The 18,282-nt window shown below is 57.1% G+C and overlaps 1 protein-coding gene across 1 annotated transcript; it reads left to right on the forward strand.

Moving 5' to 3' along the window:
* Positions 1 to 548: 548 nt before the first annotated feature.
* Positions 549 to 13,222, forward strand: LOC142076335 (uncharacterized). Its single transcript, XM_075138655.1, has 14 exons — positions 549 to 680; positions 800 to 874; positions 5,439 to 5,445; positions 6,567 to 6,673; positions 7,118 to 7,267; positions 7,457 to 7,611; positions 7,997 to 8,144; positions 8,654 to 8,797; positions 9,224 to 9,400; positions 9,695 to 9,850; positions 10,987 to 11,088; positions 11,497 to 11,599; positions 11,898 to 11,957; positions 12,247 to 13,222. Exons 1-14 carry the CDS (start codon positions 549 to 551, stop codon positions 12,375 to 12,377), a joined length of 1,647 nt encoding a protein of 548 aa, XP_074994756.1. The 3' UTR covers positions 12,378 to 13,222.
* The last annotated feature ends 5,060 nt before the right edge of the window (positions 13,223 to 18,282 follow it).

The raw sequence follows: 18,282 nt of genomic DNA on the forward strand, positions 1-18,282 counted from the left end.
AAAGATCACCTCAGGGAGGGCGGGGACCGTGGGAGGAGTGACCCCTCAGGCAGCCAATCAGAGAGAGCATCACCTCAGGGGAGGCTGGGCCCCAAACCAGGGCAGAGTGGCAGCCCCGGTGGCCAATCACAGGCAGCCCTCAGGTAAGAGCAGGCCCCAAACCAGGGCAGAGTGGCAGCCCCAGTGGCCAATCACAGGCAGCCCTCAGGTAAGAGCAGGCCCCAAACCAGGGCAGAGTGGCAGCCCCGGTGGCCAATCACAGGCAGCCCTCAGGTAAGAGCAGGCCCCAAACCAGGGCAGAGTGGCAGCCTAGGGCATCAGTCCGAGGCAGCATCACCTCAGGGGAAGAGACTGGCAGTCCTCCCGACCTATGCCAGCGAAGACCCATGTGAAAAGAAGGCGGGCTCTGCCGGCGGCCAGGCCGAGCTTCAACATGGCGCACGTGGGGCCTGCCCCGAGGCCAAGCAGCCCCCGGCCCAGGCCCGGGGCCCTTCTTCCCCCCTGCTACCCCTTCCCACCCTCCCCTCCCCCCCTCCCCGGCCGCCCCCATGTTCTGGGACTCCCCGTCTGCATGGGAGCCACCGTCTTACAGAGACTCAGTATCCCATGACCATGCCACTGGACGGCAGCCATGGGCCACTGGGCTTCTCACCGCCATCGCCTCTGACATCCGACCGGCGGTAACGAGTGCGGGACAGTGAGGCCACCGGGATGGCGGTGGGGTACACGAGGGTGGGTGGGGAGTGATGCTTGCCATGGGGCCACCCACCGTCCCCTCACCCACATCCTCTCCCCGCAGACCAAGCGACCCCACGGCAGCCTGAAGGGTGGCAAGGAGGGGGAGGACATGGCCGCCACCCACCCCCCTGAGATGGTGAGTTGAGCAGGGGGGGATAGCGGGGCTGGGGTCTCCCCCTGAAAGCAGGGGGGGTCCCAGGATTGATGCTCTCCCCACCTCTCTCCCCACAGCTACTGCACATCATCTCCTTCCTGACGCTGCCCCACCTGCTGAGACTGGGCCAGACCTGCCGCTACCTGCACGAGGTGTGCGACAGCGAGGCCGCCTGACGCCACCTCTGACCCCTTTCCCCCCTGCCGCCGCCAGCGCCCGGCTCTGCAAGAGGGCCGCCATCCTCAACTGTGAGTCCACCATTGCCAAGGGAGGGGGGGCAGTGGCACTTTGTCCCCCAGCCTCATTTTTAGAGTCCAAAGCTTTGATTCTAGGGTTGAAAGCCTTCCTTTTATGTCCCAAAGCCTCATTTTTAGGGTACAAACCCTCATGTATAAGTTCCAAACCCGCCTTTTCAGGTTCCAGGACTCATTTTAAGGGCCCCGAGCATAAGTTTTAAGGCCCCAGGTCTGATTTTGAAGGTCCAAAGCTCAGGTTTAGAGGCCAAAGCCTCATTTCTAGGGTCCAAAGCTCATTTCTAGCTTCCAAAGCCTTCTCTTCAGAGACCAAAGCCTCACTTTCAGATTTCAGTCTGCAATTTGGATGGCCCAAACCGTCATTTTGACCTTCAAAAGACCCATTTTTAGAGTGCAAAGCCTTAGCGTTTGGTACCAAAGCATCGCTTTATGGCAGAAAACCTAATTTCAGGGTTCAAAGCCTCAATTTCATTTCCAAAGCCCCATTTTTAAGGCCAAAGCCCTCCTTTTGAGGGTCCAAACGCTCATTTATAGGGTCCAAACCCCTCTTTTATAGCTCAAGGCCTCCATTGGAGTGCCCAAAGCCCTATATTCGGGACTGAAGCTTCATTTCTTGGGGCCAGAGAGGAACCAAGAGGTTCCCCTCCTTTGCAGGGTCGAGAGCCTCATTTGTCCACCTTGCCCTTCCTTTCTAGTGCCCAAAGCCTCCTGTTCAGGGCCAAAATCCTCATTTCTAGGGTCCCAACCTGTCTTTTTCTAGGGTCCCAACCCCACCTTTTTTTAGGGCCCACAGTTTCATTTGGAGGGTCTAAACCCTCATTTTTCAGGCATAAAGCCTCTTTTGAGGCTCCAAAGCTCCATTTATAGAGTACAAAGCCTCATTTTTACTTTCCAAAGTCTTCCTTTTGGCTTCCAAAGCCTCATTTTAGGCTCCAAAGCCTCATTTTGATGGTCCAAAGTGTTATGGATTTACACAGGCCAGCCACCGTAACAGGGTCTGACCCCAGGATCCTGCTGAAAATGCAAGGTGCAAGTGAACATTTCCAATTCCTCTTTTATTAGTTCTCAGGTTAAAGATCGTGCTGAGTGCCTCCAGAGAGGGACCCCTACCCCCATCCATGCTTCTCAATGACACCCATCACCTGATCCCCAAGTCCAATCACTTAATTCTGGTCGGTGCTCTTGATTTCCTATTGGTTTTCACTGTGGCTGGTCTGGCCTTCTTCTGAAGTTACTTCATTCTCTTGGAATTGTCTCCTTGGTCCTTATCTTCTTCATTCTGCTCGTATCTGCTGGATTCAGCTAGTTCTTTGTTAGCAGCATTAGTTTTATCAAAAAAGTTTACTCTCGGTCAGCTCTTGCGGCCTAAGGCTTCGACTACTTTAGCTGCTACTGCTAAGCTACTAATGCTAAACGAGACTATTCAGAGAGAAGAATACAGTTAATCAGATTTCTTCTATAACCAGACCGGCTGCAGCTTTCAGGTGGGAGTGATGGATTCAAGTTGAATTTTCTTCCACCTGTACTGCTGAGAAAGGTTAGCAAGACATAAAATGGTCTCTCCCACCAAGGAGGTAAATTATCCTTCCTTTTGTGTGCTTTTACCCAAATGCCATTCCCTAAATTGAAGGGGTGCAGAGTCCTTTCTAGAGGCATGGGTTGTATTAGCTGTGCCGGGGCCTGACTGCATTTTAATAATTGATGAACCTGAAAAATATATTGGGTTCATTTTCTGCGAATAAAATCCTGTGAGCGGTGTCGTGAATGAGTGGTTTAGAGGCCGCTTAAAGAACCACTGTCAAAGGTATTAGCAGAAAGTGATTTTCATAGCCATTTATAAAAGTGCGACTTAACAGAGTTCGATGGCAAGGTTCACTCTATCCTTACGGCACGGATGAAACATATAAAGGAAAATCGAGTTAAGAATTGGTCTAGAATGATTTACATAGAGACCGAGGATGAAAAGGGTAAGGCAGACCCTCCCGTTCAGTCACGAGGTTCAGAGAAGACCCCCTTGCTCTCTGAACTCCTGATGCAGCTTAGGTGTGGCTTGATCCAATCTTATTCTCAGACTTGGACAATGGATTCTATGTGTAGCATATAGGGTTAGAGGTTTGGGTTAGGGGTTTGGGTTAGAGTTTGGGTTCAGGTTAAGGTTCGGGAGAGTACAGTGCTGTTCTTGTTGGTGGGCGGCAGGGGACAGGCGGTGGAAGCTGCTCTCAGGACAGGTAATTAGGAGCTGTCGTCGTGGTACTCCCAGAGGGTGATGATTCCCAGGGAGTGGAGCTGCAGAGCGAAGGACTGCAGCTGCCAGCATGCCATGGGGTGAAGGACTGCAGCTCCCAGCATGCCGTGGGGTGAAGGACGGCAGCTGCCAGCATGCCATGGGGTGAAGGACTGCAGCTCCCAGCATGCCGTGGGATGAAGGACTCCAGCTCCAGCATGCTGTGGGGTGAAGGGCTCCAGCTCCCAGCACGCTGTGGGGATGGCCCAGCCCTGCTCAAGCCGTCGGCTGGAAGAGCAAAAGCGTGCAGGAGGAGTCGCGCCGTGCTCCATCTGCAGCCAGAAGTCAGCAGAGGAATATGGTGAGGTTAATGCCAGGGCCACGACCGAAGGGCAGGAATCCCTCTTCTCAGGAGCGTCTTCTGCTTGTACCAAAACCAGATCCCTTCTCCCCGCTTCTTGGAGGCCCCTCTTGCCCTTGGGTTGCTGAGAGACAACCTGCGCTGCGGAGGCTTCCAGCTGAGCAGGCTGTGAAAGGTATATCCTGAGGGAGCTGCGCTGGTGTGGCAGGTGGCCGACTTGGGCTCAGAGCCCTCCTTGTGGTCTGTAAAGGGTCCTTCCCTTTACAGCGTCACTGTGGTTTTGAGTGGTTTTGAAAACAAAGAGATGCAAACCAAAGTAATAGTCACGTGACCTGTTTCTTCTGTTGAACAGATTTACCAATCCCTTGGGCATTTTTAATATCTACAAGAGAAGAGAAAGCACAACTGAGTGGGACCACCCTTTTCCACTCCAATCTGACCCTCTGAATCGTTGAAGAATCAGAGGTATCACAGACCAACAAAACCCTTGGTTGGTGAGGTTTGTTCTCTCCTCTGTCCTCTCCAGGTGTTGTGGTTTAACCCCAGCCAGCAACTAAGCCCCACACAGCCGCTCGCTCACTCCCCCCGGTGGGACGGGGGAGAGAATCAGAAGGGTGAAAGTGAGAAAACTCGTGGGTTGAGGTAAAGGCAGTTTAATAGGTAAAGCAAAAGCCGCGCAGGCAAGCAAAGCACAACAAGGAATTCATTCACTCCTTCCCATCGGCAGGCAGGTGTTCAGCCGTCCCCACGAAAGCAGGGCTCCATCACGCGTAACGGTGACTTGGGAAGACAAACGCCATCACTCCGAACGTCCCCCCTTCCTTCTTCTTCCCCCAGCTTCATATGCTGAGCATGACGTCATCTGGTATGCAATATCCCTTTGGTCAGTTGGGGTCAGCTGTGTCCCCTCCCAGCTTCTTGTGCACCCCAAGCCTACTCGCTGGTGGGGTGCGGTGAGGAGCAGAAAAGGCCTTGACTCTGTGCAAGCACTGCTCAGCAGTAACAAAAACAGCCCTGTGTTCCCCACACTGTTTCCAGCACAAATCCAAACCATAGCCCCATACCAGCTACTGTGAAGAAAATTAACTCTATCCCAGGCAAAACCAGCACTCCAGGGTGCCCCTTCGCTGACGTCGGGGAGCACTCCAGGTCCGCCTGACTGCAGCAGCCAGTCAAACACAGGCGGTGCAGTCAGGGCAACAGGTTTCCTGTCCTGCGGCAGGCTGCACGGAGCAGGTACAGGGCTGCTGGACTGGGACCCCAGGTGTCCCCGGCTCATCTTCAGCTGCACCCTTCTGGTCCCTCTTTTCCCCTTGTATGCTGACGCTCTACTTTCCCATCTTTTCTCTGGTACGTTTTGCCTTTATGGTCTCACCGGTTTCACCCCAGGCCAACTAGTTTTCTCCTTTCATGGTCTGCCACCTCCAACAGTTTCTCACTTTCTAAAGGGTGAGTTGCACCTTGAGCCAGGGTTGATGAAGACAAAAGTGAATGAGAGCTTCTGTAAGCAATGAGGTGGCAGACATCATCAAAAACTGTCTATCCTCTCCGCTGCGCACCTTAGCAATCTGGAGAAATCTCTAAAGGCACAAATAAGGAGCAGCTTAGAAGCTGTTCAAATGAGTCGGGCGTGGTTTGGATCCCAGTGAGATCCATGTGTTTAGAGAAGACTTTTCTGAATGACTCCTCAAGTTCTCTGTCTCTTAGGCTGCACGTGAGGGCGTTGGTTAAAGATGTCAAGGCAGTGTAGGAAAGAGAGAGAATATTTCTTTCGGGTTTCCTATTCTGACAGCATCTGGTAAGCGATACACACTCTGAGAGTCCCCTCGACAACTGTATCCCCAAAGAGCAATCAGAGGAGAGGAGCAGGCATCAACATCTTTTGCTTCCTGGTACTGAGAGAGATTTTCAGAGTGGGGGAAAGGACGTAACTGTGAGATGCCAGATGGCATAGAGGGATGTAAAGAGAGCATTACACGGAGGGGGAGAAGCAGGGATCTCCCAGGGAGGTCCTGGGGCCATGCTGGGGCGTGTGAATGCAGGGCTCTGGGAGGAGCCAAAGTGTCCAGGAAGGTCCTGAGGGGACATAAGGGAAGATGGGGGCCTGGGGGCACCCCAAGAGGACTCATGGGCCAATGGCGAGCTGGCTCCCTACCCCGCGCAGTGGACCCCCTGCCCCTCCCAGCCCGGGTGGTGGGTCACAATGGGGCCCTTTGTGACCTCACTCCGTGACACTCCAGGGCAGGATATATAGCCAGCGTGGCAGTGGCCCTGCAGTGTCTGAAAAGACAGCGACGGGACAGGGCAGGAGCGCGGAGCTGGCGAGGAGACCCTGAGCGCAGCCCACGACTTTCCTTGCCGTCCCCAGCAGCCCCACGGCGACGGAGCGTTTCCCTTAAGCTGCTCTCCTGCCCCCCCCCACTTTCCTCCATTTTGCAGGATGGCGGAGAGACCCCCCAGCCGCCCCAGGGTGGCCTGGGAGGAGGTGCAGGCTCCCCAGGAGAGCAGCTCTCCGCCGGAGCCCGACGAGGTGTCCGTGGTCCAGCCGCTGCAGATCGGTGAGTGAGGGGCCCCCCAGGGCTGGGCAGGCTCGGAGCCAGCGAGCGGCACCGGCTCGACACTGGGATCCCGTTTCCTCGGCACGCTGGCAGCAGGGGTCCCACGGGCAGGGGCGTGGCGGTGCCTGAATGCCAGGGCTGCTCGGGGCTGGGAGTCAGCCCCAGCACAGCCTCCCTCCTCAGCCGTGCCGAGTTTAAAGCTCTTTTCTCTGTTTGGGAAGCTTGTTGGCCAAGATGCTGTGTCCTACCGACTCTTCTGTGTTTCCCCTCCATGTAGGCGAGACTCTGCCAGAGGATAATCCCGAGCATCCACAGCTCCAACCGGGATGCAATTCTGAGGGCACCCACGTGCTTTCTTCACTCGACAGCAGCAACATGACCAAGGTAATGAGCTTCTGCCTTGCTGGGACTCTTGTGCGTGGCATGGGCAGGAGGCTTGTGTGAGCAAAGGGACCCAGAGTCAGCGGGGCTGGCATGGCCTCACTGTCCCTGGAGAGAGGGTTCCTGCTGTCCCCGAGCAGGGACTATGCGAGGGCAGCACTCCAGTGTCCCAGCAGCAGCTCCAGCCCTCCTGGCCACCAGCGAGCCCTGGTTCTCTGTAAGGGCAACGCACGTCCCAAGGCCCCAGCCCTCCGCCCTCACCCGGGGGACCCTCTGCTCTCCTCCTCCGCCCTGCAGAGACTGCAGCCCGTGCTTCCAGCGTTCCTGCGGGCACTGCTGACAGCACTGCCGGGCATCTCTTGCCAGAGCTGCTCACGCTACTCAGCCAAGCAGCACCATCAGGGTGCTTGGCATGACATGGCTTCCCTCCCTTCCTTCCGCCCGTAGATGTTTGGAGAATACCTCCAGCCTTCTCAGAGGACAGACATTCTCCTCGTGGCCATTGAGGCCTTGACAGTAGACGACATCTGTGACAGGCAGATGGGCAGCAACATCCTGGATATGGCCACGAGAGACCCTGCCTCCTGGCTGACAGAGGTAGGTGCCCTGTGGCTGGATTGCCCTGCCCATGAGCCCTGTCAGGCCTTGTTCCTCCTTCAGCTCTCTCAGGCACCTGAAGCCATTTCAAGGCACCAGAGAGGGATGGGAAGGGCAGCAGTTTCAGTGGTAGCTGGGAAATGGCTGCACTCCGCTGGCTGCACACATCCTCCCCTGTGTCCCCTCCAGGTGCCAAAGATCATGAGGTACATCCACAACACTGTGGAGTACATCCACACGGAGCCAGCCCGGCACAGCCTGGACTCACTCCTCCTCCTGCTGACCGAGAGGTGCCCCAGCGAAGCGGTCAGGAGCCTGCTGCAGATCTCTCCGACGTGTGACAGGTACTGGCCCTGACAGCCTTGAGGGCTTGTTCCCTGTGGGGAGAGGGGCCCAGAGACTCTCTGGCTGCCAGACGCACGGAAAAGTGCAGGACATCCCCGAGGAGCAGGGCCGTCCATCCCAGCACGCTTCCCAGCCCCAGCGGGTCAGCCAGCTCCGCAGCAGCCCAAGTTGGCCAAGCCAGAGCACCACCACCACGCTCCTCCCTGCCCCTTGGGGAACAGCACCTCAGCCCCCTCCTGCCTGCACGGGCAGGGCCCCCGGGCACCCCAAGTGAGGGGGGTGGGCAGGGCCAGGGCTGCAGCACAGCCTGGCTCTGGAGAGGCTGGCCCGGGCACAGTGCAGTGGCCGAGGCAGCCCTGCTGACCGAGCACTCTGGATCTGCAGCGCTGCCCTGGCCATGTGGGAGGTGATGATCTCCACGCCTTGGGCTTTGTTGAGCGTCTTGATGGAGCTGCTCAGCGTGCTCGAGGACCAGGAGCTGCGCAAGGTGTTCCGCTGTGCCACGGAGGACGCCTGCATCTGTCTTTTGGCTGTGAGTGACCATGCTCACCTTCAGGGCTGTGCCTGCCTCCCCTCCTGCCCAGGGAAAACAGGCACGGCCCCCTCCCCTCCTGCCTGCCTCCGAGTGGCCACCTCCTCCAGTACATACGGACACAGCCCCTTAGGGTCAGCAGGGACCTGCCCAGCACCAGCCAGACCCCGTGCCAGACACTTGGGGCTGCCGTGTGCTGGTTTGGCCGCCGGGAAAAAACACGAAACCTGCCCCTGCCCAGCACTACTCTGCTTCCCCCCTGCCTGCATCCCCCTGCCCTGCTCTGCAGCCTGGAAACCTGGGGAAGGGGCAGAGAAAGGGGCGGAAGCCAGAGTCAGGCCGGTTGCTGGGCCTGGGGCAGAGGCATGGCCTCCGCACAGGCTGAGGGGACTTCAAGTCTGGGGAGAGGAGACACTTGCCACCGCCCGCGTGTCGTGCCTCCTTTGTGCCAGCGCAGTGGAGGCAGCCCTGCAGGCTCTGCTAGTCTCTCACTGCTGTCTTTGTTTCAGCTGCTGGTCTGCACCTACAAAGGAGTTGAAACAGAGAAGTTTGCTGCCCTCTACAAAGACCGGAGGTACCTGAGGCATCCAACCCTGGTGATGCTCTCGCTGGTGCTCAGCGGCCTCATCACGCTTTCAAAGATGCCTGAGACGGTGAGCAGGGTGAAGTCAAGCGGAGCCATGTTGGCAGCCAGGGCCCGGGGCTCAGTGGATAATGCGGTGGCTTGGCCTTGGCTGGGAGTCAGAATGTGGGGTGATGGCTCCAGCCACCCTCTGGGCTATGGAGGGGCCTGGGAAGGGCCTGGGGAGCCCTCCAGGCCCAGAGGGTTACCAACCCATCTGCCCCTTCAGGCTGGTCGGAAAAGGGGGTGTCTGAGCAGGGGACACTGCTCTCCTGCACTGCCTTCCCTTCCTCGTGCTCTCCCCGCATCCCCATCGGTGGCCACTGCCTGCCAGGAGGCTGCTGCAGTGACTCCTGTGCCACCTGCTGGGAAGCCGGACGGGAGGCTGGTGCTCAGTGACCGGTGCATTTTTGGTCTTTCTCCGCTTCACAATAAGGAAACTCTGTGTTTCGTACAGGCAAGAAAAATACCGGTCCTGCTGCCAGACATCACGGAGGCCCTGCAGGATGCCAACGCTGATGTCAAGATGAAGGCCCTGGTACTCTTCAGGAACACGATGGGTCACATGAAGGGAGAGGAGGCCGGCCTCCTCGCTCTGCAGCTGGCGGAGGAGCTCCTGCCCCTCTTTGATGACGTAAGGTTGCCATGGGAGCCTGAGCCCTCCACGTGGGCTCTCTGCAAGGACGTCTGCCCTTGGGCCCAGTCCTGCAGGCAGCACTCAGGCAGGGTTGCTCCCCTCCTCGTTTCTCTTGCGTGGCCTTTCAGGGCCCTGGGGGCGTTCAGCCGCAGCTGCGGATCTGGCCCACGGCCCCTGTGTTCGGAACCCGACTCGGGAGCATCTCCCCTCACATCAGCCACGCTAACGCCCTTGCTCACCGTGGGCAAGGAGCGGCTGTTGCTCAAGCCCCCCTGTCCTCCTCCCTGCCAGGAGTCCAGCCAGGTGCGGGAGCTCTCCATCAGCCTCTTCAAAGATCTGATGAAAACTGTGGTGAGGAGCATCAAGAAAAAGATGAAGAAGAGAGTGCAGAGGGTCCTGCTCCCGCTGTTCCTCCGTATGAACGACCAGGCCGAGAGCGTGGCCAAGGTGCAGTGAGCAGCGACCAGTGTTGCGGGGAAGGGCGTGCTGACACCATGGGGGTGGCCTGGGCATAAGGGGCAAGGGCTGCTGGATGTCAGAATCTGGGAACGTGTGTCAGCTCAGGGTCCCACTGCTCCCTCCTTCCCTGCACCGGTCCCACCCCTGCCTTCCTCCTTCCCCCCTGCCGCCTGCTGCAGAGGTGGACGGGGAGCTGGGGTCCCCTCCCAGCCCCGCTCTCGCCATTCAGCCCTCCTCCAGCACAGCCCAGAGGAAGGGTCCCTGCAGACCCAGCAGGAGCAGGGCCGGAGAACCTGGCACAGACATTTCCCAGACCCGCCCTGCCTGGTCCAGCGGGGCTCAGCAGCAGCCCATGGCCACCGAACACACGAGTCCCTACAGGCTTCCCCAGCTGTCCCTGCAGGTGTGGGAGGCCAGGGCTTTGAGCCCCAATCCCTGTCCCCCAGGGCTGTGCCCAAGAGACACCCAGGTGTTTGGGCCAGGCCATGTCCCAGCGCCCTGAGGGCAGGATTGCTGCAGGAACAAACCCCTGCTCCCCCAGGTGCCCTTGCATAGGGCCCATGAACTTGGTGTGCGCAGAGGGGTGCAGCGCTTGCAAGGGGTGGAGAGCCAGCTTGTTGTCCAGCCTGGGGCAGGGAGAGCGGTGGGAAGGGAGATGCAGCCAGCAGTGGACTGGCCCTGCATCCCGGGATCAAAGCTCTGCCCACCTGGCGCCTGGGCGTGAAGGGGTTGGGGCAGCCCCGGCTGGGGAGCCAAGCGCCCTGCTGGGGGATGCCCGTGGGAGGTGCTGCTGGCTCCATCCTGCCCCGGTGTCTCTGGGACTGCAGCCCTCGCTGCCTACGGCCACGAACCCACACCTCCTTTGCCCTGCAGTCTGCCCCATCGCTGGCAGCAGCTCAGCAGCTCCTGAGGCCCTCTGTTCTGCTGGCCGGCAGCATGAGATGCCTGAGGTGGTGGCTGCCCCACGTCCCTGCCCTGGGCACTGAACCCAGTTTAGACTCTGTTCCCCGCTGCCTCTTTCCACAAGGGGCTGGGAATGGCTCGGAGACTGGCCAAGAGGAGGACGATGCCAGGTCTCCTTCCCTGGGCTGTGGTGCCATCTCCCAGCCTCTGCTTCTCTGCAGGCTTCTAGGGACACCCTCCTCGCCTGTGCAGAGTTCCTGGGGTGGAGGAAGCTCAGCTACCTGGCCAAGACGTATCAGACACACCTCATTGGAGAGTGCTTGGTGAGGACAATCCCCAAGCCCCAGAACCCGGCTGGACGAGGGCTGCCCCGCGTGCCCGTGGGGAGGGCTGTGCAGCTGTGCCTCGCCTGCGCTGCTCCAGCCCGGAGCCCACAGCCTGGAGCTGCATCCTCCTTCCCTGCCCTCAAGCACGGAGCCCCCAAGGGCTCTTCTCCAGGCCCCTCTCCCCTGCCTGCCCCCAGGGTGCTAAACAAGATCCTGGCACATGTAAGCCCTGGCCTTGGGACAGAGGGGTCTCGGCACAGCCAGGCCCCCTGTGCCTGCGGCTCTCTCTGAACCTCAGCCCCACAGGGCTCCTGTCTGGGAGGGAAGGAGTGCACTGGTAGGAGGGACTGGTCCGGATGGCTGGGGAGGGTCTTTATCAGCCCCGTGCCCTTGTGCTCTCTCCAGCTACGGCACGACAGGAGCAGGGTGGGAGAATATGTGTGTCAGAGCCTGCCGTACCTGAAGGACAGTCAGGCCACCTTGCGAGACGCGGCCGTCAGGTTCATCGGTGAGCGCCAGCCCCCAGGGTCCCTCTTCTGGCAGCCTGGCCCCCAGTCCCCTCCACTGCACTGGCAGCAAGGGGCAGCCCTGGGGCTGCCAGAGCCCCGGCTGCCCCGTGCAGGGCCCACCACGCAGGTGGGCTCGCTGGGAGCCTTGCCCAGTCCCACTGCCCTCGGGTCCTGTCCTTCCCTGGGGTCAGCCCTGCTGAGGGGGAGGAGGGTGTGCAGCCGCGCTGGCAGAGCCGCGGGCCGTGCTGCTGGGAGCGTGCTGGGGAGCAGGAGGTGTGACAGGAGCTCTGTGCCTAGGGCTTGCCGCACGGAAGCTGAGGAAGCGAAGTCTGGAGAAGCTGTGGGATATCTGCAATGGTGAGTAGGGGCGGTGCTGTGCTTGCCGGGACTGGTGGGGCAGGGGACAGAGCCTGGGCAGGATGCTGCTGTGCTTGGCCCTGCTCCAGGAAAACGCTTCAGGGGCAGAGGAGCATGTCAGGGGCGCATGGGGCATTCCTGAGCAGCGGCTTCCAGCTGGTCTCTTTGTCTCACCTGCTCCTCCTGGTGAGGGAAAGAGATGGGTGGGGCTGGCATGGTCTGGAGGGGACTCCTGGGGGTCTCTGCAGGCAGTGGGGGTTCACACCTGCTCTGCTTCCTTCTCTTGCAGCCCTGCTGCCCTTGCAGAAGGACCCTGAACCCTCAGTCAGCTCCCTGGCTACTCAGACCGTCTTCCTCCTGACACCAGAAATGCCACCATCAAGATGGAGGCTGCGGTCGCTGTGCTGCTGGCCCTGCTGAACCTTGGAGAAGTGCAATTCTCCTCTGGAAAGTGGCCCTATTTTAATTTTTTTTTTTTTTCTAATAAAGCTGGAACAAGAAGCTCAGTCCTATGGTGTCCTTCCCATGGGGACCAGCCCGAGTGTGCTGAGCAGACAGTGTAATTCCTGGCCTCTGCCGCTGCCTGCAGGACAGCACACCCAGACGCAGGGTGGCCTTGCAACAAAGCCCCAGCTGCCCCGCTAGACCACAAAACCCGGAGGGCATCTCAGGGCACGAAAAGGCACCCGCACTCTGCCAAGCTGGCAAGTCGTTATTTGTCCCGGCATCAAAATCCTCTGTTGTACTGGGGAGCTGTGCTGGTTTTGGCTGGGATAGAGTTAATTTTCTTCAGAGTAGCTAGTATGGGTCAATGATTTGGATCTGTGCCGAAAACGGTGTTGGTAACACAGGGCTGTTTTCGTTACTGCTGAGCGGTGCTTGCACAGAGTCAAGGCCTTTTCTGCTTCTCCCCCCACCCCACCAGCGAGGAGGCTGGGGGTGCACAAGAAGCTGGGAGGGGACACAGGCGGGACAGCTGACCCCAACCGACCAAAGGGATATTCCATACCATATGACGTCATGCTCAGCAATAAAACTCGGGGGGAGGTTGGCGGGGGTCCGCCGCTTGGGGACTGGCTGGGTGAACAATTGTATTCATTTGCATCACTTGTCTTTCTTGGGTTCTATTTCTCTCTCTTTGTTATTTTCCTTTTCCTTACAATTTATTATTACTATTATTATTATTTGATTTGATTTCAATTATTAAACTGTCTGTATTTCAGCCCACGAGTTTTCTCACTTTCCCCCTTCCGATTCTCTCCCCCATCCCTCTGGGGGGAGTGAGCGAGCAGCTGAGTGGTGCTCAGTTACCGGCTGGGGTTAAACCACGACAGTCCTTTCTCCACCCTTATTCCATACCATTTACGTCAGGCTCAGGACCCACACTATCCAATACCTCCTTGTGAATCACCACTCCCCTTCCCATCCTTTGCTATAACACACAGGTATCGTTCCCTCAGCCCATGGACCACCCCTGTGAAATGTCCACAAAATGTCCACCAAATGTCCATGGAGTTCCTTTGCTCCACGGCTTTGGGCTCCACCTGTTACGGTGGTCGCTCAGGACAGGAGAGGTGGTCTGTTGCATGGAGTTATTGGGCACCAAAGCCAGCTCAGATGGGAACCAAGAGGTTCCCCTCCTTTGCAGGGTCCAAAGTGTCAGTTTTAGCATCCAGCCCATCCTTTTTAGTGCCCAAAGCCGCCTTTTTAGGGCAGAAATGCTCATTTTTAGGGTCCCAACCTGTCTGTTGTGACCCATAGCCTTTTCTTAGGGCCCGCAGTTTCATTTTGAGGGTCTAAACCCTGAAGGCGGAGCTGGTTGCCTGGCAACATCTGCCCAGAAGTCTGTGGGGAGTCAGTGGACCCAGGACAGCCAATCACATTTGAGGAGGTGGGGGCAAGGCACATGACTGATACCTAACCAACCAATCAAGCTTTGAGGCCTGCAGGAGAGGTGGCAAGAGTTGAAAAGACTGGGCAAGGTGTCGGGGTGGGCCGTGCTGGCTCCACCAATCACGCCTGGCTGGAGAGCGGCACACGGATGATTGATAAGCTGTCTGAGCCCTCCGGTGGGAGGAGCAAGGGGGAAATCCCCGGCAGCCAATCTGAGGAAAGATCACCTCAGGGAGGGCGGGGACCGTGGGAGGAGTGACCCCTCAGGCAGCCAATCAGAGAGAGCATCACCTCAGGGGAGGCTGGGCCCCAAACCAGGGCAGAGTGGCAGCCCCGGTGGCCAATCACAGGCAGCCCTCAGGTAAGAGCAGGCCCCAAACCAGGGCAGAGTGGCAGCCTAGGGCATCAGTCCGAGGCAGCATCACCTCAGGGGAAGAGACTGGCAGTCCTCCCGACCTATGCCAGCGAAGACCCATGTGAAAAGAAGGCGGGCTCGGCCGGCGGCCAGGCCGAGCTTCAACATGGCGCACGTGGGGCCTGCCCTGAGGCCAAGCAGCCCCCGGCCCAGGCCCGGGGCCCCTCTTCCCCCCTGCTACCCCTCCCCCCACCTCTCCTCCCCCCTTCCCCGTCCGCCCCCATGTTCTGGGACCCCCCGTCTGCATGGGAGCCACCGTCTTACAGAGACTCAGTATCCCATGACCGTGCCACTAGACGGCAGCCATGGGCCACCGGGCTTCTCGCCGCCATCGCCTCTGACATCCGACCGGCGGTAACGAGTGCGGGACAGTGAGGCCACCGGGATGGCGGTGGGGTACACGAGGGTGGGTGGGGAGTGATGCTTGCCATGGGGCCACCCACCGTCCCCTCACCCACATCCTCTCCCCGCAGACCAAGCGACCCCACGGCAGCCTGAAGGGTGGCAAGGAGGGGGAGGACATGGCCGCCACCCACCCCCCTGAGATGGTGAGTTGAGCAGGGGGGGATAGTGGGGCTGGGGTCTCCCCCTGAAAGCAGGGGGGGTCCCAGGATTGATGCTCTCCACGCCTCTCTCCCCACAGCTACTGCACATCATCTCCTTCCTGACGCTGCCCCACCTGCTGAGACTGGGCCAGACCTGCCGCTACCTGCACGAGGTGTGCGACAGCGAGGCCGCCTGGCGCCACCTCTGACCCCTTTCCCCCCTGCCGCCGCCAGCGCCCGGCTCTGCAAGAGGGCCGCCATCCTCAACTGTGAGTCCACCATTGCCAAGGGAGGGGGGGCAGTGGCACTTTGTCCCCCAGCCTCATTTTTAGAGGCCAAAGCTTTGATTCTAGGGTTGAAAGCCTTCCTTTTATGTCCCAAAACCTCATTTTTAGGGTACAAACCCTCATGTATAAGTTCCAAACCCGCCTTTTCAGGTTCCAAGACTCATTTTAAGGGCCCCGAGCATAAGTTTTAAGGCCCCAGTTCTGATTTTGAAGTTCCAAAGCCTCAGGTTTAGAGGCCAAAGCCTCATTTCTAGGGTCCAAAGCTCATTTCTAGCTTCCAAAGCCTTCTCTTCAGGGACCAAAGCCTCACTTTTAGATTTCAGTCTGCAATTTGGATGGCCCAAACTCTCATTTTGACCTTCAAAAGACCCATTTTTAGAGTGCAAAGCCTTAGCGTTTGGTACCAAAGCATCGCTTTATGGCAGAAAACCTAATTTCAGGGTTCAAAGCCTCAATTCAAAGTTTCCAATTCCTCTTTTATTAGTTCTCAGGTTAAAGATCGTGCTGGGTGCCTCCAGAGAGGGACCCCTACCCCCATCCATGCTTCTCAATGACACCCATCACCTGATCCCCAAGTCCAATCACTTAATTCTGGTCGGTGCTCTTGATTTCCTATTGGTTTTCACTGTGGCTGGTCTGGCCTTCTTCTGAAGTTACTTCATTCTCTTAGAATTGTCTCCTTGGTCCTTATCTTCTTCATTCTGCTCGTATCTGCTGGATTCAGCTGGTTCTTTGTTAGCAGCATTAGTTTTATCAAAAAAGTTTACTCTCCGTCAGCTCTTGCGGCCTAAGGCTTCGACTACTTTAGCTGCTACTGCTAAGCTACTAATGCTAAACGAGACTATTCAGAGAGAAGAATACAGTTAATCAGATTTCTTCTATAACCAGACCGGCTGCAGCTTTCAGGTGGGAGTGATGGATTCAAGTTGAATTTTCTTCCACCTGTACTGCTGAGAAAGGTTAGCAAGACATAAAATGGTCTCTTCCACCGAGGAGGTAAATTATCCTTCCTTTTGTGTGCTTTTACCCAAATGCCATTCCCTAGATTGAAGGGGTGCAGAGTCCTTTCTAGAGGCATTGGTTGTATTAGCTGTGCCGGGCCCTGACTGCATTTTAATAATTGATGAACCTGAAAAATATATTGGGTTCATTTTCTGTGAATAAAATCCTGTGAGCGGTGTCATGAATGAGTGGTTTAGAGGCCGCTTAAAGAACCACTGTCAAAGGTATTAGCAGAAAGTGATTTTCACAGAAATTTATAAAAGTGCGACTTAACAGAGTTCGATGGCAAGGTTCACTCTATCCCTTACGACACGGATGAAACATATAAAGGAAAATCAAGTTAAGAATTGATCTAGAATGATTTACATAGAGACCGAGGATGAAAAGGGTAAGGCAGACCCTCCCGTTGGGTCATGAGGTTCAGAGAAGACCCCCTTGCTCTCTGAACTCCTGATGGAGCTTAGGTGTGGCTTGATCCAATCTTATTCTCAGACTTGGACAATGGATTCTATGTGTAGCATATAGGGTTAGAGGTTTGGGTTAGGGGCTCGGGTTAGAGTTTGGGTTCAGGTTAAGGTTCGGGAGAGTACAGTGCTGTTCTTGTTGGTGGGCGGCAGGGGACAGGCGGTGGAAGCTGCTCTCAGGACAGGTAATTAGGAGCTGTCGTCGTGGTACTCCCAGAGGGTGATGATTCCCAGGGAGTGGAGCTGCAGAGCGAAGGACTGCAGCTCCCAGCATGCCATGGGGTGAAGGACTGCAGCTGCCAGCATGCCATGGGGTGAAGGACTGCAGCTCCCAGCATGCCGTGGGATGAAGGACTGCAGCTCCAGCATGCTGTGGGGTGAAGGGCTCCAGCTCCCAGCACGCTGTGGGGATGGCCCAGCCCTGCTCAAGCCGTCGGCTGGAAGAGCAAAAGCGTGCAGGGGGAGTCGCGCCGTGCTCCATCTGCAGCCAGAAGTCAGCAGAGGAATATGGTGAGGTTAATGCCAGGGCCAGGACCGGAGGGCAGGAATCCCTCTTCTCAGGACTGTCTTCTGCTTGTACCAAAACCAGACCCCTTCTCCCCGCTTCTTGGAGGCCCCTCTTCCCCTTGGGTTGCTGAGAGACGACCTGCGCTGCGGAGGCTTCCAGCTGAGCAGGCTGTGAAAGGTATATCCTGAGGGAGCTGCGCTGGTGTGGCAGGTGGCCGACTTGGGCTCAGAGCCCTCCTTGTGGTCTGTAAAGGGACCTTCCCTTTACAGCGTCACTGTGGTTTTGAGTGGTTTTGAAAACAAAGAGATGCAAACCAAAGTAATAGTCACGTGACCTGTTTCTTCTGTTGAACAGATTTACCAATCCCTTGGGCATTTTTAATATCTACAAGATAAGGGAAAGCACAAATGAGTGGGACCACCCTTTTCCACTCCAATCTGACCCTCTGAATCGTTGAAGAATCAGAGGTATCACAGACCAACAAAACCCTTGGTTGGTGAGGTTTGTTCTCTCCTCTGTCCTCTCCAGGTGTTGTGGTTTAACCCCAGCCAACAACTAAGCCCCACACAGCCGCTCGCTCACTCCCCCCTGGTGGGACGGGGGAGAGAATCAGAAGGGTGAAAGTGAGAAAACTCGTGGGTTGAGGTAAAGGCAGTTTAATAGGTAAAGCAAAAGCCGTGCAGGCAAGCAAAGCACAACAAGGAATTCATTCACTCCTTCCCATCGGCAGGCAGGTGTTCAGCCGTCCCCACGAAAGCAGGGCTCCATCATGCGTAACGGTGACTTGGGAAGACAAACGCCGTCACTCCGAACGTCCCCCCTTCCTTCTTCTTCCCCCAGCTTCATATGCTGAGCATGACGTCGTCTGGTATGCAATATCCCTTTGGTCAGTTGGGGTCAGCTGTCCTAGGTGTGTCCCCTCTGTTTTAGAGTGGGTTTCGAAGATTCCTTTGATGACAGCAGAACAATAAACCGCCTGTTTTCTATGCTGACTGCAGTTTTCTTAGCTATCTATTTCTCATCCAGTGTCCATCCATGGACCAAAATCCCATCTTTTAACCCTTCCGTATACATGGCACCGCGTGGTCCGTGGTTGGAACACGACGATATTCTACCATTCGTAGTACATGTTGGTGCAGCAAGGTATCAATCATTTGTCGTATTAGTTGGATAATGCAAGGGACAAAACACATGATACATAGAAACACAAG

Source organism: Calonectris borealis, unplaced genomic scaffold (assembly GCF_964195595.1).
Source record: "Calonectris borealis unplaced genomic scaffold, bCalBor7.hap1.2 HAP1_SCAFFOLD_44, whole genome shotgun sequence".
NCBI lineage: Eukaryota > Metazoa > Chordata > Aves > Procellariiformes > Procellariidae > Calonectris > Calonectris borealis.